The 16,684-nt window shown below is 33.0% G+C and overlaps 1 protein-coding gene across 5 annotated transcripts in view; it reads right to left on the bottom strand.

Moving 5' to 3' along the window:
* The window catches only part of ncam1a (neural cell adhesion molecule 1a), a 391,029-nt gene that overhangs the window by 22,535 nt on the left and 351,810 nt on the right, over positions 1–16,684 (bottom strand). For 4 of the 5 annotated variants that reach the window (XM_056446180.1, XM_056446181.1, XM_056446183.1 and 1 more), the window contains 2 exons: positions 15,659–15,783; positions 12,543–12,723 (listed from right to left, as the gene is read on the bottom strand). In XM_056446180.1, coding sequence (XP_056302155.1) covers positions 12,543–12,723; positions 15,659–15,783 — 306 coding nt within the window. Of the gene's footprint in view, positions 1–8,642; positions 10,346–12,542; positions 12,724–15,658; positions 15,784–16,684 lie in introns of those variants that run through there. The other variant, XM_056446185.1, reaches the window with a different exon arrangement.

The raw sequence follows: 16,684 nt of genomic DNA, 5'->3' as shown, positions 1-16,684 counted from the left end.
AATGATAAACAATCGATGGCGCAGAGTGTTATACCTGGGCGCTTTTCCAAATGCGTGGTGTAGATGAGTACATTTTGCACATTTTAAAGAGGCATTTTTATAGTGCCAGAAAAGTACAGCAGATTATGGCTATTTGATTTACATCCTAGCAGATTTTGAGGGTATGTTTGCGCCATTACCTGATTAGCATAAATCCAAATCACTGAAATATGATAAATATGTGCAAATAAACAGCTGATTTCTTTAGTGAATTCCCCCTATAATGTGGAGGCTCTTCACATAGAATGTCAAACAGGCTTCATTCCATGTGTTACCCACACACATTATACATCACATACAGCGTCAATCTGCAGTGAGGCATTCATTACTCACATGGAAATGAACCCAGCATGCTTATTCAAAGACGTAATTAACTCTCTTTGTATGGAACTTCAGCAGTCTTGTTCAGAACGTTAACTACAAGGCTCGTTCTGTTCATATTCATGCACATATTTCAACAGAGAATTTGCAATGGCATGGAACGGTTAAGATAATCTCAATATTCAGCTCTTAGCGCATTCATTTACAGGGTAACTCCACACACAAACACACAAATGGAAGCCACAAGTTGAAAACGAACGAGGATCAGACGTGAAGCACAAACACAAGCAGAGCTGTGTTTTCAGGACATGAAAACACATGAGTACTTACCGGGAATGACAAGCTACACTATGATAACGCTAAAAACTATAGGACTTACTGAGGCAGACGGATTGGATCAGTAAACAAATCTCACAATGAAAATGTGGTTATATTGATATTTACTCATATTTTATTAATATCTATGGATCGTCTTGGTGCGTCAGTAAACATGGCAGTTCATATTAAATCAGTCAATGCTCACATATTTTATTCATTGGGATGTTTAAGGGCTGAGTTCAAGATTTTTTGGAAAATGAAATGAGAAAAAAAAATTTAATTAAAAATTAAAAATAGATAAAATAAAATTACAGATGAATAACGGCTGGCAAAAATGTGAGCTAAGATGGTTCATCAGTTAAAAAATAATAATATTTGGGACATCATTTGAGAAAAAAACTACAAATAAATAAATAAAATATAAAGCGAGTACTGGTTGCAACAATGTGAGCTATCGTAACATGCTGCATCATTTCAAATAATCTCAGTCTATGCTAAAATATTGCATTCATAAGGAAGTTTGATGGGAGAAGTCCAAGATAATTTGAAACATTAAATAAAATTGAAATAAAATAATATTTATATATATTATATAAATAATCAAATATTATTTTGTAAAATACTTGTTGAAAAAATGTGATTTAATATGCTACATCAAATGTGGCAATTTCAAATTAAATGAGTCTATGTTGAAATATCTCATTAAAAGTTTAAGGGCTAAATCCAATATATGTTGGACAGATAATAATAATAACAAAATTACAAATAATTAAAAAGAAAAAATACCTTTGATAAACCCTGTCTGCAAAAAAGTGATGTAACATTAATGCTCCATCTGTAAACTTGTGCCAATTCCTATTAAATCAGTACATGCTGAATTATTTCATTCCCAAGGACGTCTAAAAAAAGTGAGGTAACATAGCTTATTGTTAACCAAACACTCCATCGTCATTTTATTCAAGTATTCTTGTGAGTAAACAGCCATATATTACACCATGAATTAAGATGAACAAGCTGACTGCATTTGCAATTAGGCTTATATTGAATTCTAAGCAACTTCCTATAAAGTGTCTTTAATGAAACGCCCTTCTAAATCATTGATGGAGTCACATAAAGACCTAAAACACATCTACATGTATCAAGGAGTTCATGAATTATGGATGCACTCAACAGAGACCTGGAGGAAGAATGCATTAAACAAAACTCTTCAAGGAATAAAAAAAACATCTAATCACAGCATGCAGTTCAACTTGAGCTTCAGAAAAAATATATAATAATGATCATGACATATTCGGTGTTCATGGTGACTTTTCCTTGACTTTCAATGAATTAAAAGCTTAATTTCAAAAACATTTATTGAATGTAAAAAAGGTACCACTTTTTTGAAGGGGTGTTCATAAGACTGTCATGAAACCTTCATAATCATGACATGAGACATATCATGAATGTGAAGGAGATTTTATGCTTGCTTTTTAACAAATGTCATTAAGTGTCATTTACTCAGTTATGACATTTTTAATGCAAAGATGACATTAACAAATACAGCACAACCTGTATTTGTCATGACAACTTGAAATTATGAGGACAGCAAAACCTGTCATAAATCTGTCATAAACATGATTTCATGAAGCCATTATAAATGTCATGAATTTTAAAACAGTGTATATATATATATATATATATATATATATATATATATATATATATATATATATATATATATATATATATATATATATATATATATGTGACAGTGTAAATATATAAATATATATATATATATATATATATATATATATATATGTGACAGTGTAAATATATATATATATATATATATATATATATATATATATATATATATATATATATATGACCTCTACAGTGGTACAAACTGAATTTATCATTGAAATGTAATTAAATATTAATGATGTAGTTAAAACATAGGGTAATGACACTTTTCATGACAAATACAGTTTGTTCCACTGAAAAGGTGATCAGTAAATATTCATGGCCCTTGACAATCATGTTTATGACAGATTTATGACCAGTGATGTTGTCTTGGTGATGTCAAGTTGTGATGACAAAGATAAAGACCAATTGTGATGCATTTGTTTATGTCAAGTTGTCAAAACAAACAATGCAATTTTCCATTTAAAATGACATAGCTAGGCAAATGCAACACAATCTCACGGCAGTTCGTAACTTTTTAATTTAGTGGCTAATTCGTATCTATTCGTAAGATCTAATTTGTACAATTTAGTCAGATTTACTCATCACCCAATGACGGTTGGGTTTAGGGGTGGGATACATTTTCGTATGACTGAACTCGAATTAGCCACTAAAGTGACAAATGTAAAATACTTACGTTTTCTCGTGAGATCAGGCACTTAAGAACAGTTGTCATATTCATGCAAAAATTTAAATTTGTGACCGTACCTGTCAACAATGGTATGTGAAAATAAGGGATATCTGGAAAACAGTTAAAACGGTCAGTAATATGTTTTATTTTCATTATTATTATTTACAATGATAGAATAAATAATATACATTATAGAAGCTGCAAATAAATTAGTAAACAGATTAACCTATTCAAATGAATAGCTATTATAAAGAAATTGAATCAAGTTATCAAATCTCATTAACCTTTTCTTCACTGTATAATTTAAACATTCTGATTAAAGAGCAGCGAATGAATCTTTCATTTAGATTTTTCGTTTGATTACATTAAATAACAGAGGCGTCACTTTAAAAATGGATAGATCCATAATAAAGCATTTAATTGCTTGCCTAACTTTTTATGCTCATTTAAGACAAAATTTGTAGTGTTTAAAAGAAAACCCACCAAGATCGACATGTTTAGATATTGTTATTATTGTTGTTATTATTATTATTACGTGCACTGTATATGTCTGTTCTAACACGCGCCCCAAACCCAGAGTATTCACTTTTGCTCCGCTTCAAATGGTGTGTACAGAATCCGTTAGAAAAACATCGTTCAAATATCATCTCCCATGTGTGATAGCTTGATAGTAGTTTTACAAACATTATATTAAGCTTTTCTGTCATCTACACTGTAAAAAATGCAGGGTTCCACACAATTAATTCATGTTGTCCCAACACAAATTGATTAATTTAACTTAACACTTTTAACAAATTTATATGGATTGAACATAAAAAATTAAGTTGTCCAAAATAAAATCTCAAGAATTGTGTCATTTTAAATAAGTAGTTTGAATTAGCAAAAAAAAAAAAAAAAAAAAAAAAAAAAAAATATATATATATATATATTTATTTTTTAATTAATTAATTAATTAATTAATTAATAATTTTTTTGAGTGCACTTTTTAACTTGAAGCCAAATTTCTTGACATTATTCTGGCATGTTTGGCTGACTTAACAGGTACAGTCTTATGACTGCATTTGACTTAAGTGACTGCAAGTTGATAAGCATGAAAGCAATAAAATGAATTTGAAAAAAAACCCAACAACAACTGCCTAACCATAACAATAGCTGTAAAAAAACCAAAAATGTACAAAAATATATACAGTGCTCAGCGAAAAATAACTACATTTTGAAAGGAATATTTTTATCAGTTTCTCAGTGAATATAGCCAATAATATTTGGTGCATTTAACCAAAAGAGTTTTGTTAAACAATTATATAAATTAAAATAAAAGTTTGGTCATCTAATATCTCCAGGAAAAGAAATATATAACACATTTACTTTTAAACAAGTTAATAACACATAAATATATAAACAAATAAATATAATATTATAATAAATAAATATATAAACAAACTAAATATAATATAAATATAATACTTTTATTTATATTTTTCTCTTGATTATTTCAGTTTTTTCCTGTTTTAATCTAATGCATATGCACAAATATATTATTGTAAAACATCCTATTGAAAATATTAATTTAAAGAAATGTGAAAAAACCTGTGAGTGGTGTCCTCATTTATGCTGACATTGTACTTAGTTTAAAGTTAACCCTGCATGTTGAAAACTCAAGCCTTGCAACAGACCTACAAGGAACCAAAATGAAATGTGAACTTTAACCATGAAACTGTTATGATAGGTAATCGGGTGCTATACACTTTGTGGCCATTGCAGCTCAGTGAAAGCGTATATGGGAGACTGGGAAACATGAGGTAGAGCTGACAGATTTAATCTACTGGCCGGCCAGGAGAGGGCCGAGAGCTCTTCTCCTAGCTTGAGGCATGTTTGTTGTTTTCCTGAGCCTCAGCCTGCATTTTAACAAGTGCGATAAATCACGACACACATCTGAGCACACAAAGGCCGTCTCACTGAGCTCCCTCACTGGCCAAAAACACCCTGCTCTGCTGACTCAGCAACATGCGTGAAAGGTCTTCCAGACGCTTGAGCCGTCTCCACACATTCCAAACACTAACGCAAACTGAATACTGAAAATCAGTGTTATCCAGAGCAAAAAAACCCTGGATATTTGGTGCATTTTATGATTGAGTACTGTGTAATGTCTGGAATATCTGTACAGAGCTAGCATTAACATTCATATTCAGCTCATCAGATCATGTGGTATTCCATATATAAATCTGATTTATGAAAATATATTCAAATGACATATATGACATATATATTTGGATTTCACATATTTAAAATATATCCTATATGGAACATCTATTTCGAAATATTTCAAAAAAGGCCACTTTCATATATCTATCTATCTATCTATCTATCTATCTATCTATCTATCTATCTATCTATCTATCTATCTATCTATCTATCTATCTATCTATCTATCTATCTATCTATCTATCTATCTATCTATCTATCTATCTATCTATCTATCTATCTATCTATCTATATATATATATATATATATATATATATATATATATATATATATATATATATTCATATATACATACAGTTGAAGTCAGAATTATTAGCCCCCCTGTTTATTTTTTCACCCAAAATTTCTGTTTAACGGAGAGAAGATTTTTTTTCCAACACATTTCTAAACATAATAGTTTTAACAACTAATCTCTAATAAATGATTTATTTTATCTTTGCCATGATGACAGTACATAGTATTTTACAAGATATTTTTCAAGACACTTCTATACATCTTAAAGTGACAGTTAAAGGCTTAACTAGGTTAATTAGGTTAACTAGGTAGGTTAGGGTAATTATTTACCTAATTAATTACATGTTCTGTAGAATATTGAACAAAAAATTTGCTTAAAGGGCTAATAATGTTGACCTTAAAATGGTTCATAAAAAAATAAAAACTTACTTCTTTTCAACCAATAGATGTTAAATGATGTACATATATGTTAAAATATATTAGATTAGGTGTATTGTATATATATGTACATTTGTGGCCATGAACACATATGTAACATGAAAGTTAATACATTTGAACATAAATGTACATATTGAGATGTACATATGTGAAATCCAAATATGAATTTGAATGTCATTTGCATATATAGTCATACATAACATTTCTATGTGGGTCACTTAGTTCTGGAGACTTTTTTAAGTCAGTCCACTGACCTGTGAATGTAATGCCAGCAGAACAATGGGACAAAGACAGGGTTATGGAAGACCATTAAATTAACTCTTAAAGGGATAGTTCACCAACATTTACTCACCATTAACTCACACTCAAGTTGTTTAAGCATAAAATAGAATATTTGAAAAACCATTAGCCATTGACTTTTATTGTAAAATAAACAAAACAATGGAAGTCATTGGCTACTGTCAACTTTTTGAATACTTACATTCTCAAAATAAGCGTACAAAAAATGACAAGTGAAGAATAAATTGTGAAGTCATTATTTGGGGTGAAAAATTTACCAGGACTGGTAAAATAAGGACCATATAAATGTAATATGTGCTTTATTTGCCATGTCTTTTATTTTGAAATTACTCTGTTCTCTTCATCGTGTCATACGGTTTCTCTGATTCACGTGCCATGTTTTAATTGCCATTGTGCCATTATCATTGCCAATCAGATGGTTTTCAGTTCTTTATTTTTACTGATTCATTATCATAATAAAGTTTATAGAACAGTTTTATTCCAAAGTAAAAAAATAAATAAAATTTTAACCTCGAGCTATGAGCTCTGAGGCTGTTGATTGATTGTATATTCCTTTGTTTGCATTAACTAAACTTATTAAGAAAATCACTAAAAGAATATTTTTACATACACATTCAGCAACTTGCACAGCTATTTCACTCTTATTTGGAGTTAAAATAAAATACAAGGAAATATAATATAATATAATATAATATAATATAATATAATATAATATAATATAATATAATATAATATAATATAATATAATATAATATAATATAATATAATATAATATACTTTTTCCCAGGGCCATTTAAATCGAAGTTGATATTTAGCCGCACCATGTTAATGTTTCGTAAAATCTAACTTTTACGAGAGGGGTCATCAGCCCACTGCTCAACCCCCAACCTGGAGGACCAGGACATCCACAACAGACAATTTAGATTACCTTAATTTACCTATAGCACATGTCTTTAGACTTGTTGGGGAAACAGAAAGACCCGGAGGAAACCCACGTGGACACGGGGAGAACATGCAAACTCCACAGTGAAATGCCAACTGACCCAGCTGGGGCTCGAATCAGCGATCGTTATCAATCTGGGGTCACCACAGTGGAATGAACCGCCATTTTATCCAGCATATGTTTTATGCAGCGGATGTCTTTCCAGCAGCAACCCATCACTGGGAAACATCCATACACACTCATTAATACACACATACAGTACAGACCATTTAGCTTACCCAATTCACCTATACCACATGTTTTTGGATTTAATTAATAATATAATATAATATAATATAATATAATATAATATAATATAATATAATATAATATAATATAATATAATATAATATAATATAATATAATATAATATAATATAATATAATATAATTACCTTATTTTAACACATTAGCAGATTTTTACATTTGTGGCCACGTCATATTGTGTCACTTTAAATACAAAGATGACATCGTTTGAGATGTCTTTGTTATGACAACTTGACATTACCAAGACAACTTGATTGGAAAAATATCCATGACAATTATATGATATTGATGTTTATGACAGATTTATGACAAATTATGTTGTCTAGCTAATGTCAAGTTGTTTTGACAAAACAGGACTTGTTGTGTTGATAATTTCAAGTTGTCATGACAACAATGAAGACAGTTATGTATTTGCTTAGGTCAAGTTGTCATGACGAAGACATCTCAAACAATGTCACAGTGGCATTTAAAATGACATAAGTAAACGAATGACACTTATGACAGTCATAAAATATGTCGTGCTCATAAAGTTTCACGACAGTCTTATTAACACCCTCTTCAATTAAAGTCTTACCTCAATTAAAATGTGGCAACTTTTGAATGGTCATTGATTACAAAAACACACTTTTTACCCTCAAAACGGTGCAGTTATGACACTTACTGTTCTTGCAGGGGCTAAAGCTAACAATCTAATACTTTACTCTTCCTAGTTTGAATATTACACATTAAAGTGCTAAAATAAAATAAATAAAGGGACTGTTTCATAATAAAACAATCAAGTTCTGACATCTTGTGGAAATCTACAAGATAACCCAAATACTGTTTGGATGCTAAAGAGGCATGTGTTGAATGTGACTTATCTCTAACAACCTGATTGAACCTTCACAGCACAATCATTACAAACGTTCAGTCTGTTCCGAGGTCTCTCAGGTTATTCAGAAACCTCCAGACTTGGCACTTGCCTCGATCTCCAGTCACTCTTAGTGATAAGTGTGAACAAGTGGCACTCCTGCGTGTGCCAAGTTTGGATTCTCAACTCATTTTGCTTCCAGTTCTGCTAGTTTGAATGAAGCCGATGATCCATCCAGGGTGGCATTAAACATCCCAGATGGGCCAAACGGGGTGCTGCTTTTCTGATGAAATGTCATCTGGCGCCAACATACAATGATTAAGGACAGAGACGCACCTGAATATAAATGATGAGCCCGGCAAACTGATTGGCACATGCGTTTCCAGGAGTCAAAACTCCAGGGCGCATCACTTTATTACCATGAGAATCCATTCCAAAATGGGAAACAAATGCTACTCCATTTTATCGAACAAAAGACTCCCCCCTCCAACCCCCCATTTATTTTCAAAGCCCTGCCTTAAATGTGAGCTTTTATACTGTAAGACACTTAATTACATTAGTTGCACTTTACTCAAACACCCTCTCAGGAAATGCCTGCATAGGTCTTGCATAATAATGACACTCACATCTCCACTCTCGATGGCGCATGGCAGCCTTTGACATGTAAACAGACCACCACCTTCTTTAATACGAACAGTCGGCTGGACTTTCATTGCAGAAATCGTTCGTCGGTAATGTTTAAAACTGATTTATACTTTACGTTTACAATAAAGGTGGTGCCATGCACTCAAGAACACTTCTGGGGTTCGCATTAAAATTCAGTCTGGGGAGTGTTTATGTTTAATTCCGTCTAAGCAGGAAATACAGGCTTAATAAATTGGAGCATTTCAGAGTAGAGATGGTCAATCAGAAGTACTGCAGAACACTCCTGCCCTTTCAAAGTACAGTAAAAGGGAACCGACACTGAGCACCATATCATCATGGGACAATCACACGAAGCGGTCACGCATTATGGTCCCATGCAAATCGAAACTTCGACTCGAAACCATGTTATGTTCGTTACAAACACAAAATGAACAAAACAATCCATCTAGCTTACCATATTGTCTTAAAACCTACAATGATTACTGCATGACACCGTACTGGTATGTGTGTACAAAAAAATGTATTACAGAACGTAATTAAATTACACTGTTGAAAATGACACTTATTGACGTGGATAAGTTTAACAGCAGTAGCATTAGTTTTGAATGGTCCTTTCAAGTAAGAAGCAGAGAAGAAAATGAAAATAAAGTCCATTACAGAAAGTATATATTTTCTGAATTGTCTAAATTATGTACATTTTGTCACAAAAACACATTTTCCATGTCAAAACACGAACTTGGTGCCTATTTCTTAAAAATATCCTTCTGAAATGAATTAATATCCTAATAATAATAATAATAATAATAATAATAATAATAACAACAATAATAATAAAAGAATATATAAAAAAAACATAAAATTAATGGAGGTGATCTAAAATGACCTTTATCTCCTAAATGGGCCCTAGAATAATTATATCGAGATTAATATCAAGAGACTAAGCTTCTTGACATGGAAAGATTTTCTACAACACTCCCAGAAGTCCATGGTTTGAAAACATGTTTCCAAACACATCGACGCTGCCTTGCTTAAACATAAAATTAATAAGAAACTAAAAATGACAAGAAACTGAAAAAACAAAACAGAATGATACAAGCACCGAACACTCTGCTTGATTCCGACAATATGTAAGTGATAATCTTTTTTCGTTTGTTTGTTTTGTTTAGCCTGCGAGAGGACCAGAAGGCGTAGAAAACTGAAGGGTGTAGTTGAAGAGTGGACAGGGCTCCTCTCCTCTGCCGAGCCCCAGTTTATGAGAGCACTAACACAGTCAGCATGGAGAACATGAGAGTGACGAGAGCGTACGTCACAGAGGAGCAGCCAAGGGTTGCTGAGACCACCACACAAATAAACAACAACAAAAAAACCCCAGAAAGACAACAGGGACAGTGCACAGAAAAAAAAAGGTTTTGAGTGTGTGTTTGAAAATGCGATGGTCCGGTGATGTCCGATTTTACACATGGAGACGGAAAAAAAGGGAAAAGAGGGAGGGAAGGAAAAAACAGGGAAAGAAATTGGGAGAGAGGGAGAGAGAAAAAAAGAGAGAGAGAGAGAGACAGAGAATAGGTCAAATACAGAAAATTAAGTCTGAAAGGTTAATCAAGATTAGAAAAGAATATCAAAGGAAAGTTCAAGCAAGTTAGTAAAAAACAAAGTAAGAAGGCTGTAGCATGTTAAAAGCACAGCGAATGACAGCGAGGCGAGAATGAAAGGGCAACAATGAAGAGACATATGGAATGATAAGGGACACAAAGGCACAGAACAATCAAAAAACACAGATCAGGCAACTTTCCTGGTGTTTGACATTATGTAAATACTTCACAGTCAATCTTACATATATATCTTTTCATTTAAAGATGAAGTGTGTCCATACTGCTAGCGTTGGAATTGCCAAAATAATAACAAATGTGACTATTTTCTCCATTTGCAATTGGTTTGTCAATTATATATCTTCGCCCCAAACTTGCATCATTGGGCGATTTCTGAGTAGCTTTCAATCTATGAATAGATTATGTTGACATGTCTCTGCATGTTGTACAGGGCCAGAGAAGGTGTTTTAAAAAATAATATTGTAAACAAAACACACACTTCAGCTTTAATCATTGCTTCCAGAAAATTGTTTTGAAATAATTATAAATATGAAAAAACTATAGGAAATTGGGAAACAAACAAGCTTTCATCTTTCATGTCGCAAACACCAGGGAAATATTGCCCAGTCAGAAGACGAGGCAGAAGAAACAGCAGGTTATGATGCAATACAATGTAATAATGCGCTGGATGACAGAATAGAGTTTTTTGATGTTACTTAAACTGCACAAACTTTAACGGGCATTGTATTAGAATTGCTTTCACTCCATGTCAACAGTAGCCGGGGAGATTTGGATTACAGAAAGTATAGCTTCAACGTTTGTCTAGCGGCCAGGGTTCGGCTCAACCCCCTCCCTGCACCACGCATGAAAATCCTGCCTATTTTAATTCCTGCCAAAGACTCAACATGCTCAAGGAATATATGTCATGTGGTACTGACAGCATCCCAGATGTGTTTTTAACCTGCCTTGCTCTGGTCCGAATAGAAGACGTTAGAGAAGCACGAATCGCTGTCTGAGCAGCTGCTTTTTGGACCATATTTTAAACCGGCAGCTGCTCCGTCTGAGGCAATACAGATGTTGGGCTAAAAATAAAGCTGTCTTTTTAAATTCCCACATGTTACACATTGAGGTTAACAACTCTGCAATGTATAAGTGTGGTGAAAAGAGGACAGCGACAAAAGAAGGCTTTTCTATCCGTCTGTCTTGCACAAGTGCTCCGAGATCCAAAGCTCCCACTGCTATATGGCTGCTTCCCACTAAGCGGATGAGAAAAAGCAGGTCTCTTGGCCATGCACCGGTAGATGCCTGTTAGGTCCTCAGTAAAGCATTAAACCATTAATCCTGTTGAGGCGTCATCATGCAAAACCAGAGGATGCATCCCCACTGAGAACGGTCCAATTCAATTGGCCTGCCACAATGTGCCTGAACTGAGCCTACGGATGATCTAAGGCCCAATTTTTTATCAGTGGGGAAGCAGCTCGCAAGAAAACAAAAACACAGCACTGCCATTGGAGCGCAGACCAAACGAGCCCGTGTTGGAGGGGGTGGATGGTTTGAACGGACCTGCTGTGGCTTTATGCCTCTCGAGTGCCAAACAGAAAATCTCATCTCCTCTGATATGATCTGCAATCGCTCTGAGACCAGCAATAAAGCTACCGGTTAGAATTTGGGGAGGTTTTCCTGAAGGTTCAGGGCTCCGGAGAGCATCTGAAGGTCTCCAGGATTCAATTCTCGCAAACATTTGTCAATCTTATTACTCTCAGATATTGCGTTCTCTAGAGGAGGCCAGGCCGTAAGTTGACACAAAAGGGTGGCCTGTTTAATCCACAACAAGACCTGCTAGTAGGATGGGGTTAGCAGGGTTGGGTGAGGCGGTCAGGCTGTTGGCTGCTCTGGCTGGCAGTGGCTGTGCTTTAGGGTCAAGGGGGAGGGCTGTACCTGGGATGGCGGTGGGTTCTGGCAAGGTCCTGAAGGAGAGGGTGCCGGGTTCAGATCGTCCTCGCTGGTTTTCGGCAATGACGTAGACTTCATATTCTGTGTTCCAGTCTAGACCCCGCAGCACTATGTAATCGCTGGCATCAGGCATACGGATCTCAGGCTTCCAGTCCTGGCGGTTCTTCTATGGACACAAACGACACAAGGTATATTATTTCTTTGAGTAATATCTGGGGGATAAACTGAAAATAGCAGGTTAGTAGAATTGGGTTTGCAATATAGTAGTCAACATTTAAAGTGGATCAAAAGTTACTAAGACAATAATGAGTGTTGTTGATTAGTTTTAGGACAAATTTGATATTTTGATCCACTTTAAAAGTTGACTACAGTGCACAAACAAAAAACAAAAACCTTTTTTGAGACATCCGCTCTTATTCACTTCCATTGATTTTTTAGCCCTAAAAACAATGTTACGCTGCTTCATGTTGCAAATTGGTATTTTCTCATTATATTATTTGAATTTGTGTTATAAACATAAACATCAGTATCTTGGGTGAGTAGTTTGATTAATTACAGCTGGTTGTAATGAATAGTAAGTCCATAATAAAGTAAATATATATTTCCATTGTCAAAAAAGAGTGATCTAGATTACTAACTACAGTTTTCATGTAATCTGTAATGAGTGACAGACTATAATCTCTAATTCTATAATTTTGTATTTTGTCAAACAACAGTATTTTCATCCTATAAAGAGATTTGGCAAGTGTATCTACACCAGCTTTGGTGTAGTTATGAGGTTTCTAGTGGAAAGTTATTAAATTAGCTACATTAATAAATTAGATTTCATACCCATTGAACGATTGTGTTATCAACAAAACCACTTGTTAAATGTATAGTTCATCCAAATCTTTCACCCTTTACCTGTTCCAGACCCATATACTGTGCGATTCTTAATTCTGTTGCAACGAAAGAAGATATTTTGAAGAAAGCTGGAATCCTGTAACCATTGGCCATAGCATTTGTTTTTTTCTACTATGGAAGCCAATGGTTACAGGTTTTCAGATTTCTTCAATTATCATCTTTTGTTTTCAACAGAAAAAATAAACTCATAAAACGTTGGATCCACTTGAGGGTGAGTAAATGGTGAGTTATTTTCATTTTTGGGTGAACTATTCATTTAATGCTTGGAAAAAAGTAAGTCTGGCAATCAAAGTCTAGTTGTGCAACCACTTCCCAAAACTTTCACACTCTCTGTTGCTCTCTGGCGGAAAGAGCTGTCAAGCTCCAACTGAACTGCTGAGACCATCACATCTTTCCAGAAGCTGCTGAAGACAGGCATTTTACCAACTCACTTTCTCAACAACTGTTCGCTGCTCTAGCTTGTTTTCTAATCTAGTTCACTAACAAACCTGCCTCTGTGTATTACTACTATTAATCTCTTTCTCTACTATTCTTCTCTATGTCACTTTGGGATAAAAAAAATACATGAAGCATTCTAAATGCATAAATGTAAATGATAATGCAAGCAAAATGCAGAAAAACAAAACAGGAACTTATATCATAAATTGGACTCTGCAGATGCACATGATATTGTTATTTACTGTATATGACATTTACATTTATGCATTTCCCAGATGCTTTATACAAAACAGGTAAGGATTGTACTAAGAATTTAACCCCTAATCTTGACGTTTAACTTCTCTACTGTGTCAAATCTAACAACTTTTTTTTTTTAATTATGGGAAACCATCATTAACAAAATTAACTTCTAAGAACTTTTTAAAGATGTTAGCCTTTCTGTGAAAATTTGATTAAATTTAATTAAAATAAATGTTATTTTAATTCCTTTTTTGTACTTTTTCTGATTGTGACAGAGTAAACAATACCCATATTACCAGAAATGTGTATTTTAAAACTGATATTTCACTTTTCCACTGTCTATTTTAGACAACATACACAAAACACACAGGAATGTGGAAAATGTCCACATTGAAAACTCAAATTGTTAATCTCTAAAAAACTAAAAACAATCATCAAGAACAACAACATCAATCATACTTTGTTAATCAATCTTAATTAACAGAAGCTTTCAAACTTGCCAAGTCATCAAAATTCTAAGTATTTAATTGTTTATAATTATTACTTTAAATGACAGCTTTCACTATTTTGGCACCAAAAAAAACTCACTTTCCCCCGTCTTCAAAATAAATGAAAATGACCATATAATAATTACTGTATGTGGGTGAACTGATATGTATGTTGGAGTTAGCTTAGGATACATATAGTGGGAAAACTGTACAATATGTGTGTGAGTGGTAATATCCAATCTCTGACTTAACAAAGACTGTAATAGTAATAGTAAAAAAAAAAAAATAACACAGATGTAAATATAAAATTAAAAAATAAATTCAAATACAAAACTGCTTAGCATCTAGCAAACATGGAAAATAATGAATGTTACAGTATTTCATTAAAGCAATGGTGGCATTATGTGAACAAACCAGTGTGATCTCACGAAGAAAACTATCTGTTTTATGTTTTGTCAGTTTAGTGGCTAATTCGTATTTATTTAATAGTTATTCCTATTAAGTGTGACACTAAACCCCACCGCTAAACCCAACCATCACGAGCAAATCATACTAAATTGTACGAATGAGATCTCACAAATTGATATTAATTAGCTATATAAAAAATTTACGACTTGCCATGAGATGAACAAACTGTAATTAAAAGGGTTTAAATCTTTGAATCTTTTAAATCTTTAAATCTTTTCAACGAATCTATGTCGTTGAAAGCAGAACAAATATACATTTCCAGGGTTTCAGCTTTCATCTAGTCAAATTTAAGACTTTTTAAGACCCTTTTATGAAAATTAAGAATGAATTTTGACTTTGTGACTTTTTTGTTCTTTAACCAATGTGTATTTTTTTATCAGGTGATCTTTAATAGTGTTACTGTACAGTACCCCCTTCCCCTACCCTCTTTTTCATTTAAACGCTAATAAGTCACTGATCCGTGAACTGTGTTACCTCTTCATAACCATGTTACTGCAGCAACGTGTAAATAGTTCAGACAACAGGATGAGTTAAGTATGTTACCTGACATCCAATCATACTCACAGCTCTGTAGCGCACTAGATAGTGTTTGATGGGAGAGCCCCCATCGTCCTGCTTGATAAAGTGCACCTTCATCTCATTGCCTGTGGACTGTGGCTTAGCCTCCAGTTTAGGAGGATTAGGTTCCCCTGAGGAGAAAAAAAAAACGCTGCTGTTAGATGAAGCCCAGCACAGACTCAAGACACATTTCCACAGGAGAACATCCTTTAACAGCTGAGTTGTAATCTTTTTTTCTGAACAATTTCTCTGAATGGAGTTTACAATACATTTCAACTTGTATCATATTTAACTGACTTATATTGAAAATATTGTCATTGACTGAAAATATTGTTACATTTTATACTACACTAAAAATGTTTAGATTCCTTGGATGTAGATGATTCCTTGGATTTACTATATATATATATATATATATATATATATATATATATATATATATATATATATATATATATATATATATATAGATATATACTATATATATATATATATATATATATATATATATATATATATATATATATATATATATAAATTATTCATCCTATTATATAGTCTAAAATAATTATATATGAACAAATCCCTCTGTAAGACCCTTCAGAGTGAAGTCAAAATTATTAGCCCCCTTGAATTATTAGCCCCTCTGTTTGTTTTTTTCCCCAATTTATGTTTAACCGGAAGGAGATTTTGTCAACTCATTTCTAAACATAATAGTTTTTTTTATAACTCATTTCTAATAATTGATTTATTTTATCTTTGCCATGATGACAGTAAATAATATTTTAGATATTTTTCAAGACACTTCTATACAGCTTAAAGAGACATTTAAGGCTTAACTAGGTTAACTATGCAGGTTAGGGTAATTAGAAAAGTTATTATATAATGATGGCTTGTTCTGTAGGCAATAGAAAAAAAATATAGCTTTAAGGGGCTAATAATTGTCCTTTAAAATGTTTTTTAAAAAAATAAAAAGGAAAGTTTCCTTGCTCTGTTAAACATCATTTGGGAAATATTTAAAAAAGAAAAATT

Source organism: Danio aesculapii, chromosome 21, assembly GCF_903798145.1.
Source record: "Danio aesculapii chromosome 21, fDanAes4.1, whole genome shotgun sequence".
NCBI classification, from domain to species: Eukaryota; Metazoa; Chordata; class Actinopteri; order Cypriniformes; family Danionidae; genus Danio; species Danio aesculapii.
The sequence above is the reverse complement of the archived record's forward strand: the minus strand, read 5'-3'. Positions and strand labels throughout refer to the sequence as shown.